At 42.0% G+C, this 11293-nt stretch overlaps 1 protein-coding gene across 3 annotated transcripts in view; it reads left to right on the top strand.

Moving 5' to 3' along the window:
• Window positions 1-1124: 1124 nt before the first annotated feature.
• ATP2C1 (ATPase secretory pathway Ca2+ transporting 1) overlaps window positions 1125-11293 on the top strand; it is a 162076-nt gene continuing 151907 nt past the window's right edge. The window contains exon 1 of one of the 3 annotated variants that reach the window (XM_029940301.1): window positions 1125-1497. In XM_029940301.1, coding sequence (XP_029796161.1) covers window positions 1390-1497 — 108 coding nt within the window. In that variant the 5' untranslated portion in view covers window positions 1125-1389. The remainder of the gene's footprint in view (window positions 1498-11293) is intronic. The other 2 variants (XM_029940300.1, XM_029940302.1) reach the window with 2 other exon arrangements.

Here is an 11293-nt window from a genome sequence, read left to right as displayed (position 1 = left end):
GCAAGTGGGCCAGAGGCCAACCTGACAGATGGCCAGGGCTGCTGCAGCATGACCCACATTAGGGCCATCAAATGTGTTCCCTGAAGGCAAGTGGCCCAGCCAGGAGTGTCAGGGCACATATCCAGGGGGATAGCTAGGGAGGCAATGTGGGTCCCCAGCTCTGCTAACCCTTCGTCCCCAACACTGCTGTCTCTGAAGGGGAGGGGACCAGCTTTCTCTTTCCACCTGAAGGCAAATCTCAGGGTCTCATGATGTTGTCTCATGATTTTAGGTTGATGTCTGGCCCGGACTCTACAGCCCCTCATCCCAGTGGCCAGATGTTTCCACCCAATGAACCAGCTAGCACAGTGTTAACAAGGGTGGTAAAACAGGAAAGTCTACTTGGAAACTGTGTTCAGAAACCCTGTGGCTTCTATAGATTATTAAGAAAATATTGAACTTTCAAATTTCATGATTTCATGTCCTCTAAGACCACAGACCTCTTACCCTGTTCTCTTTTTAAAGCATGAATCCTTTTTTAAAGTACTTAGAAAGTAAATGTGTAACATTTTTTTCCCTTACATGCGGAATAAAGCCTGGGGAAATTTAATGTTCCTGGATGCAGCCTGTGGATTTGAGATAAGGATTCAAGGAGAGAAGCCTTTAACTCAGAACAGAATCTGTTCACAGCTATTGTTCAATTAAAGTAAAGTATCTGGTTACTGGGCGTGTTGCATAATGCATGACAGGGTAAGCCAAACCTTTTAAGTGCCGACACTGAACTCCTCGATAACAGTGAAGAGTGAAGTAAATTGTTAATTTTTTTTTTGAAGTCCCCTAAAACAAAGCTTCTCAAGACTGAATGAATCAACACTTTTGAGCTGAGACCCAGCCAAGGGATGTCCCTATGTGTTCTCGTGCTGATAAAAAAAAATCTAGAAGGAAACAGAAAGAACCACATGTCATGTCCTCTTTAAGAGCCAGAAAAGCTGTCAGAAGAATTAAGATTAAGCCTCACGAGAGTCTGTGGGTGTGGAAAGTCACCAGCTAGCTAATATTAACATAGCTTGCAACAGAACGCTGTTTCTAGAAATAGGACAAACGCATCACTACCACTAAGCAATTTGCATTCTGAGGACCAGCCCCTACATTCCTCCTGGTTCCTACTGCCCTTTGGGCATTGCATTTCTGGACGCATTTAGATGGTCGGTACTCAGACTTGGCTGTCTGGTTTCGCCAGGAACCCTACCCAAAAGACGAAGCAGCAAGGAGAAGAACATTTGCTTTGTTTGCAGGAAAGTGATTGAGCTACAAGCAAATCTTCAGGCATCTGAGCAATTGTGAAGCTTCTAGACTTCATATGGTTGCTGACAGGGTGGGGCAGACGAGAACCTTCTTACTTTCCTCACCATGGATAATCTGTTGCCTCAATCTAGATTCTCTTATTTCAAAAAATATCCTCTCCATGCAATTAGGAAATATTTATCGATGCTGAGAAACCAAAAAGCTGAAGAACAGGTATCATCTTGTTTATATTATCTTTAAAGTTAATGAGTGTTTGCTTTTGGCTGTTGCTTTTACTATGTGCCTTAGTGATTTACTTGCTGCTAGTTTACATGTTTATAGGCTCCTGCTTGTGGCTATTCAGATTCAGCAATGTGAGAAGCAAGCAGGCTTGTGAAGATTTATTTGAACTTGGAACATTTGTATTCTGACGTTAGGCTCAAGTTCTGTAATAAAACCATGCGCTTTTCCTTCTTCTGAATAGCTAAACTACCCTATCAGAGTTAAATTGTAGACTCCTTGATAATTTTCCAGGGCCTCAAATACAAATTTTAAACTATTCATATCTTGACAAATAAAAGTATTAGGCCCTAGAAATGCACTTGTCTTATTGTCTATATGTATTTATGACTATGTTAATATCACCAGGATTTGCAAAACAAAAAGCACTGTGTACACTGGAAATATAGTAGCCTCAAATAGATCACTAATGAGCTATGACAATCATTCAGAAGTAACTAGACACTTTTTTCGTGGAGGCAGGGTATATAGCACTGCAGTTTTCAGTCTTGTTACCCAATCAAAAGTTAGGGTTTTTAGTAGTAGACTCTAGCATGTGGGAGTATACACATTAAAAAATTGGTAAAAATGTTGGATCACTTCTTGTTTAACATCATGCATTCATTTTATTATGTTGAGATTTATTTCATTCTATCTGTTATAATCATCTATGAAAAGGCATTTCTAAAAACTTATATTTCTGACTTGTACCAAACTATAAGAAGAAATAGCTATATCCGATCTATTGAAATCTTCTGGCTCATTTAGAAAAAAGTATGACCGTGGTAAGGGACAAACGATTAGCAACATGGAAGACCCAGAGTCATAAACCGCTTGCACATCATGTTTATAACTCGAATTGCAAAACTATGTGGGAGATATTCGTAGTGTTCTGGATTTGAATGAGGTGACCTACTTCATAAAATACTTCCAGGAAGTGAAAACAAAGGTCAGCAGACAGAAAATCTTCTGATAGGTTTCCCAAAAAGGCCATGCTTAATTTGGAAGATGCAAGTCCTTACTTCTGTTCCCGGGGAAACTGCTTTTGTGCTGTGCCTTAATGATTTTACAAGAGCTGGAACCTCAGATTGTGCCAACTAAGGGGGTTGGGCTGGTCCAGTTTATCTCTTACTTAGCCAAAGTGTCCTGATTACAATCTCTCTTTCTAGTCTCAGCACACGCTTGCTTTTGAAGTGGGAAGCCAGAGACCCCCTGCGGGTGGTGCTCTGAGATGTCAGCTGCACTCACTAAATCCACCTCCACAAGCCTCCAGGCCTCACTACTGTGGGGCGTGGGGAGTGGCTGAAAGGGTAGGGACAGAACAGTGGAAGGTGAATTAAGTGATTTCCCCCCACTTTTCTCAGTGCTACATGTTTTCAGAGATGTGTTTATAGTGAGTGACTGTACAGTTTATTGTTTTGTTTAAAAAATATTATAAAATACATTCTGGAGAACATTAGAATGTAACATGGATCCTTCAGCTTAGACTGGGTGGGTGCTCTCCTCGCCAGCTGACAACCACTGGGGATGACCTGAGAATAAATATGAACATTGTGCTGAGTTTTTACCTTTCTATACAAAATGGTGGAGAAATAAAGACAACACATTCAGTTCTTTTCTGACACCAATTAATAGCTCTGCAGACAGACAGTCTCACAGAATTAGAAAATTAGATCAGAGCCAATGACGGCTAACTGTGGAAAGCTTGTTGGAAAGTTATAAAGAAGGTTAGTATCATCTATAATTTTAGGGCTTCATATTTGTTGTCTCTCTAATGCTTACATTCATGTAATATGGACTCTTATTATAAAGGTAAGAGAAGTAAGACAAAGACCTGAGTCCTTGCCCACAGCCACCTAGCCAGAAAGGATTTCAGGAAGATTGGATTTCCTGTCTGCCTGGCTTTAAACTTGACTCATTTGGGGGAGGCTGGCTGGCTCAGTCGGTAGAGTATGCAACTCTTGATCTTGGGGTCATGAGTTCCAACCCCACGGTGGTAGTAGAGTTTACTTAAAAAAGGAAAAAAATGACCCATATTACCATGCTTGATCTCTGACTGATCTGTACCAACACAGTGACAGCAACATAGCAAACTGCTAACTTTTCTCCTGGAGTGTATTTCTAACACTTCAGATGTTCATGTCATAACTCTTTCCATAAGTTTGGTGTGATTAACTTCTATTTTTTTAAAGTTTTTAATGTTTTTTTATTTTTGAAAGAGAGAGACAGAGCATGAACAGGGAGTGGCAGAGAGAGAGGGAGGCACAGAATCTGAAGCAGGCTCTAGGCTCTGAATTGTCAGCACAGACTCCAATGCAGGGCTTGAACCCATGAACTGTGAGTTCATGACCTGAACCAAAGTCAGATGCTTAACTGACTGAGCCACCCAGAGGCCCCTGGTGTGATTAATTTCTTTTTTCTAAATTTGCATTTAAATCACTTCCTTTTTTAAAAAACTGTTTTGTTGTTTTTATTATGCACTACATCAGTACACTGCACAACCTTCTAGAAAGGGTAGGTGAGCATAACCAAGTTATTTTTCATCATTCAGGAAAAGCCTTCCTTAGTCAATATTCTCCAAACCCTTTGATGCATAGTAACACATAACTCCAGAGATGCACCTATCTCTTTCCATCAAACTCCACTATGTGAATAACAGGCAACCCTTTTCTCCTTGCCCTTCTTAGTGAACCTGTGGATGTGTGCAGTGGCTACTTCGGAGATGAGCAGGCACGTGGCCATGCTGCCCACCCCAGGCAGAACCTTGAACCATATAGTGCCACGGTTTCCAAGCAAACCACCTACTTTTAAAATTTGTTTAAAAAGCAAGTTTTATATAACTACTATCAATGGAAAACCACTGTCATTTACCGTAAACATAAGAGAAACATAAATATAATAAAAACAGAATAATATTAAGTTCTAGCCAGATACTGTTACCTTTGAAACCTCTGCGCCTGAAACCTACATTTAATGTAGTGTCTGCACGCTACCTAAAATCTTCTCTCACGCCATCTAGCACCATTGGGTCCCACCCACGTTGTGTTCACACACTTGGAGGATATTATCCCAGGCACACCATCTGCTTCTCCACTTCTGTGCCTTCAAATACACTCCTCCCTGTAACCTAGAATTCTTTCCTAAACTTACAACTTGCCCAGCTGGAGATCACCTATCTACCCTTCAAGACTCAAGTTAAATGGGCTCCATAAAAAATCTTATTCCAAATCTGTTGGGAAGAGTGAAACACAGCTCTTCCTTTTCCAAAATATTCTGTCTGTGTTTGAATTTTTTTTTAATGTTTTATTTATTTTTGATACAGAGAGAGTCAGAGCATGAGAGGGGGAGAGTCCAGAAGCAGGCTCCAGGCTCTGAGCTGGCTGTCAGCACAGAGCCCGATGCGGGGCTCGAACCCACAAACATGAGATCTGACCTGAGCCAACGTCGGAGGCTCAACTGACTGAGCCACCCAGGCGCCCCTCTGTCTGTGTTTAATAAGGCCCCTTACTATCTTGTATGTAGTAAGCCATTGCTTACGTGTGTATATACATGCACCCATACACACATGACCCTGGGTGCGATCTCATTCTTTCTTCTCTCAGACCCACATTGGAGCCTGGCACAGGGTGGTGTACGAGTGACTCACAACAAAGGCAGCTGCCTGTGGAGCACCCTCCTTTCTCGCCTCTACCCATGTCTTGATGGGGCCTGGAGGGTCCCCGTAGACCCTGGTCATGGTCATTGTTATATTTGCCTTGTCCACAGATGCTTTCTTGTTTAAAGCTCCTCAGGACTGCACTCAGTGTCAAACAAACATGAGGGTTTGACCTAAGGGTTCATTTGTTTGGTAGTTTTTGTTATTATTCCTACTGTGTTCAGCCACTCAGTGGGTAGGCAGGTTATTTGGCAAATTGAGAACAAATATCTCATCCTTTGCATTCCTGAATTCTATTATAGCTGGCATTTCACAAAGCCACCTTCCTAACTAAGTAGGAGATTAAGGACATTAATTAGATGAAGGTGCAGAAGGTTGGGAAAATTAGACAATGAAACATTTTTGAAGAGTATTCTTCAAATGGTGGTGATTGGGGTAGGGGACACAGTCTGAGCATAAGTGAGTTCTCAGATGAGTTTGGGCAGGTGGACTGAGCACATTCACTAAGGGTATTTGGTTTGATGGGAACGGCCAAGTTCTGGCTCAGATGTAGATGTCTGAGTTTGTGGGAAGTGAACAAGGCTTGCAGGCAATGTTCTCTTGAGTCCTAGAGACCCAGCAGCCTGGTATGTGATTCAGGTGACCAAGTGGGAGACTGAATGTGAAACGGAAACTTTGCTTCACTTCTGGGCAGACTGTAGACTGGGGCTTTAGCCCAGTGAATCCTACAGAGGACTGAGTGCCTTATGAACCCGCAGGGAATGCTGCCCGCAGGGAATGCTGCTCTTAGAGGTTAGCACCACTGATAGAGTTATTATTCACGGATGCCAGCACCAAGTGATAAGAGAAGACAGTTTGTGAGCTTAAATGGGACAGTCTACTCTCTCTCCATTGGTGAGCTCCTCCATTCCCATGGCTTCAAACACCACCTGTTTGCTGACAACTCCCAAATATCTATCCCCAGCGCACTTCAGCTTTGCATACACAATTGCCTATTGACATCTCCATCTGAATGTGGATGTTGCAGATTGAATGAGAGAACTCACAAGCCCTGTCCTCAAAACTGTTACTCCCAAGGTCCATCAGTCAGCACAAAAGTTCAAACCAGAAACATGGGAGTCACCTTGGTACCTCCCTTTCTCTCCCTCACCTCCCCTTTGCAATCTTGTTAACAAGACTAGTCAATTCTACTCCTAAGATAGTTACCGAGTCCTACATATTAACCTACTGACCCTGCTACATCATTTTCTCTTGCTTGGACTGTTGCAATAGCACTTAAATTTGCATCCCCACATTCACTCTTGTTACCCTACAATACAAGTTCTTTATAGCAGTCAGAATTTTCTTCATTAAATAAAAGTCTTTTTCACCCCATTGCAGGGAATATGATTGTTTTCATTGCCTATATTAGCCCAGTGCCAAACATAAAGAAGGTACATATTAGGTGATAAATTCATATAACTGAATGAGTAAATGTGGAGGTTAGGAATACAGAGGCTGAAGATGCTACTGTGCAGGTGAGGGCAAGAGATGGTGAAAATCAATTGTTTTTGTAAACAATGGCTGGTGAGATCGAGGGAAAACTATGCAACTTATTTTATAGATGTGGAACTAGAGTTAAGAAGTTTGCCCAAGGTCACACAGCTCATTTGAATCAGTGCTGGGATTAGAATTTGGCATGTTTGTCTCCCAGTTCAGTGTTCTTTCCAGTATGTGTAGCGAGTCTTAGCAGAGATGTAGAAAGAAGCAATATGACTACCACGGGAAGAAAAAAGGATTCTATAGGCTGAGTCCAGAGGACAGGTACTGCCTGAAGGTCAACCTGTCAATAATAAATAAACCCCCCTGATGAAAGACTAAGACAGAGGAGGGTCTACTCGTTTGCGCTTTTGTCCATCAATTTATACTGCCCTGCAGTAGCCTTATCAACTTGAATTTCTTCTCCTATGTATTCCACAGATGATGGGACAGAACAGGATGGTTAATTAATACACAAGATTCTGTGATGCCCTGTGCTGATGGTGCTTTCTTTACTCTCTTGAATAGAAAGACTTCTTTCTGAACAAGACATATCATCTATGAGCTGACCTGACTTGTCTTATTTAACCGTGTATCTGTTTAAAATAAGGAGAGCAGTCTTTCAGGCTAGGGACATGTATAAAAACCATATATATATATATATGTATATGTATATATATACACACACACATATGTACATGTATAATATGCACATATATATGATATTATATTGATATTATACATGTATGTTTTGGAATTAGACCCTTGAACTGGTATAATATCATGTTCCCATAAAATTAATCCACCTATTTTTTATCATCCTTATCTGAAAATATAATCACACTATTATTGATATCTTTATATCTTATATAAATATGGACATCAAATGTTGACCTGGACAAGACTGAATGCAGAGCTGACAGAGTTCCGCTTGGTCATCTTGTTTTATGGGATTCCTTTAATTCCTTCAATTATTTAGCAACCTTTCTCATATATAGTATGTGGAACATATTTATAAGTGACTAAAATGTAAAAATGAATTACATCACCCCTCTATGATGCTTATAGTCTCAGTGAGTAGAAAGAGCTGTATTCAAGTGTTTATAATATGAGGCAAAAGCCACAGTGGGTGTATCTGGCTCAAGACCTGCTCTGATTAATCCGCTTAAAATGAGGAGAGTGGGACCCCTGGGTGGCTCAGTCAGTTGAGAGTCCGGCTTTGGCTCAGGTCATGATCTCACGGTTCGTGGGTTGGAGCCCCACATAAGGCTCTGTGCTGACAGCTCAGCACCTGGAACCTGTTTCAGATTCTGTCTCCCTCTTTCTCTGCCCCTCCCCCATTCAAGCTCTGTCTCTCTCTGTCTCAAAAATAAATAAACTATAAAAAAACAAAAAACAAATACGAGGAGAGTGGCCTTTGAGAACCAGGGGACATGTACAGTAGCTGCATTTTAATTAAGGATTAGAACCAAAAATGTTTTTGGAGGTTGTTCTCAAGTTTCTCTTCAATGGCTTAAGAAAATTTTTCGAATTCAAACAGGGTCACTGGATTTTTATTTCTTGCTGGGTTCTTTAATGAACATTAACCTCAAAGTTGGGCTGTTAAATAAATACTCAAATTTAATTTGAACATTAAAAACTTTGTTCTTTAGTTTGGCTCTTATACCTGCTCTGAATAACAGTATAAAAATTAAGGACTCCTCTTATATTCTTCCAAAAGTCTGTGTTAAGATTTTATTTTTTTTAACATTTATTTATTTTTGAAAGACAGAGAGAGACAGATCATGAGCAGGAGAGGGGCAGAGAGAGAGGCACACACAGAATCAGAAGCAGGCTCCAGGCTCTGAACTGCCAGCACAGAGCCTTGTGCAGGGCTCGAACCAATGAACTATGAGATTATGACCTGAGCCAAAGTCGGATGCCCAACATACTGAGTCACCCAGGCACCCCAAGATTTAAGAAGTTACATAAGGGTTTTGAGTGGCTGATGCAGGCTATAGGTGAAATGATAGAAGTTTTCTTACAGCTTGGTTTAAGAATGTTAGGAGGTTTTAGCTCCTTAAAGTGAGTTGGTTATATTTTGAGAATATAACAAAGTCATCCATTTTTTAAAGCCTCTTTAAAGAAGTCATGAAATACTATTGATAGTTCAAATGTCATCTTGGGGGGGCGGATTAAAGGCTTTTGCCCCTTGTCCTTTGGCTTGAGTAGGAAAAAAGTTTTAATCCTCCAGAACCAAGAGGAAAAGATTATCTGGGTAAAAAGTAAGATAGAGGGCAGAGAGTACACTCTACTCCTGTGGAGGAATTTGTGTGATTATATATAGGTAACATTGGCAGTTAAGTAGATATAATAATATGAAGCTGAATCTTAATATTTCTGACTATTAAATATGACATTAAAAGTTGAACTGTTTTGGGATACCACGGTGGCTCAGTTGGTTAAGCATCTGACTCTTGATTTTGGCTCAGGTCATGATCTCATGGTTTGTGGGTTCGAGCCTCACATCAGGCTCTAAACTGGCAGTGTGGAGCCTGCTTGGGATTCTCTCTCTGCATCTGTCTCTGCCCCTCCCCCACTTGTGTGCGCGCGCTCTCTCTCTCTCTCTCTCTCAACATAAAGAAATAAACACTAAAAAGAAGTTGAATTGTTTTGTCATGGTAACTATAACAGTGTCCTCTATCTGAAAGGAGAAATTACAAAGAAGAAAAAAGAGCTATTTATTTACCCCAAAAAGCCGCCAGTGGTTTTCTCCATGTCTTTGTCCATTCAGGCAGCTATAACAAAATATCATAGACTGGGTGGTTTATAAATCACAGACATCTTTTTCCTCACAGTTCTGGAGGCTGAAAGTCCAAGATCGAGGGGCTGGTAGATTTGAGGTGCGGTGAGCGCCCGCTTCGTGGTTGCAGACTGCGGACTTCTCAGATGTATCCCCGCATGGCAGAAAGAGACAAGGGATCTAACTCTGCAGGGGCTCATTTTTATGGGCACGAATCCCATTCATGAAGGCTCCATCCTCATGACCTAATCACCTCCCAAAGGCCCCTTCCTAATACCATTATCACATTGGAGGGCAGGAATTCAACGAATGAATTTGGGATGAGGGGACACATGTTCAGTCTGTGGCACTCCATAAGCTGTAGGATGCCGGGGAATTACAAGCGATAGCTTGCAGGAAGATGAATGACTTCCTGGTCATTAGCCCTCACTCTCCTGTTCTTCCCCTCTCCCAAACCGGTCTTCTCTATCTGAGACCATGGCACCAGCACCATCCTCTCAGGCAGAGACCTAAGACTCATGTTTGGCATTTTCTGCTCCCTCAGTCAGTATCTAATTTATTGCCGAGTCCTTTCAATTCTATCCCTAAATATTCCTTCACTCAATCTGGCATCTCCTCTCTCTCACCACCTTAGCCCAGAGGCCATCATCGCCTCTTGTCCGTAGTACTATAGTAGCCTTCTCATTGGTCTTCCTTTCTCCACTGCTGTCCTATCCAATAAGGTTTTCACACTGCAGGAGACACAAACCTGACAGGAGACAGGAAATTCCCAGATCCATGCTTGTATTCTTTCACTGGCTCCTACTCATTTGTTAATCAGCTTGATGATAACCCACAACTCTGGGACCAACTTGGCTCCTACTCATTTGTACGATAAAGATAAAGTTGCTCAACATGGAAGGCCTTGTGTGGTCTGGCCTCGATCCTCTCTCCTACTTGCACACATACCTTGCCTCCTTTTGTTCTCTGCACCCCAGCGACAGTGCCCTTCTTCTACTTCTCCCTGCTCCCCTGCCACTTCCCAGCCAGGGCCTTTGTTCTAATTGTCCCCTCACAAGCCTCCCTTAGTTAATGTCTACTCTTCCTTCAGATTGTAATTCAATCTTTTTTTTTTCTGTTTTTTTATTTATTTTTGAGAGACAGAGAGAGACAGCGTGAGCAGGGGAGAGGCAGAGAGAGAGGGAGACACAGAATCTGAAGCAGGCTCCAGGCTCTGAGCTGTCAGCACAGAGACCGACGCCGGGCTCGAACCCACGAACTGTGAGATCATGACCTGAGTTGAAGCCAGACGCTTACCCAACTGGGCTACCCAGGCGCCCCTTTAGTTCAATCTTAAGGCCCTTAAGGCAGGCTTTTCCGGCTTTCCTACCTTGGAGGTATTGCGTAGCTCTCCTTTGATGTACTTATCACAGTAGTAATTTAGCGTGTATTTTAAAAAATTTATTTATTATTTGAAAGAGAGAGAGAGCATGGGGGAGGGGCAGAGAGAGAGGAAGAGAGAGAATCCCAAGCAGGCTCCATGCTGTCTGCACAGAGCCTGATGCGGGGGTTGATCCCATGAACCATAGCATGACCTGAGCCAAAGAATAGGGTGCTTAACCAACTTAGCCACCCAGGAGCCTTAATTTTGCATGTAGTAGGAAGGCTGTTTGATTCCCGGTATTTCCTGGATGACCAGCAAAGTGCCTGTAGGATGGGAGACACTGAATATAAATTGTGGAATTGGTTCATGGGATGAGGTTCCTGAACTGCAGTGGGGAAGGGATTAGGAGGATAATAAATGCTATCCTGAGACA

Source organism: Suricata suricatta, chromosome 5, assembly GCF_006229205.1.
Source record: "Suricata suricatta isolate VVHF042 chromosome 5, meerkat_22Aug2017_6uvM2_HiC, whole genome shotgun sequence".
Taxonomy (NCBI): Eukaryota; Metazoa; Chordata; class Mammalia; order Carnivora; family Herpestidae; genus Suricata; species Suricata suricatta.
The sequence above is the reverse complement of the archived record's forward strand: the minus strand, read 5'-3'. Positions and strand labels throughout refer to the sequence as shown.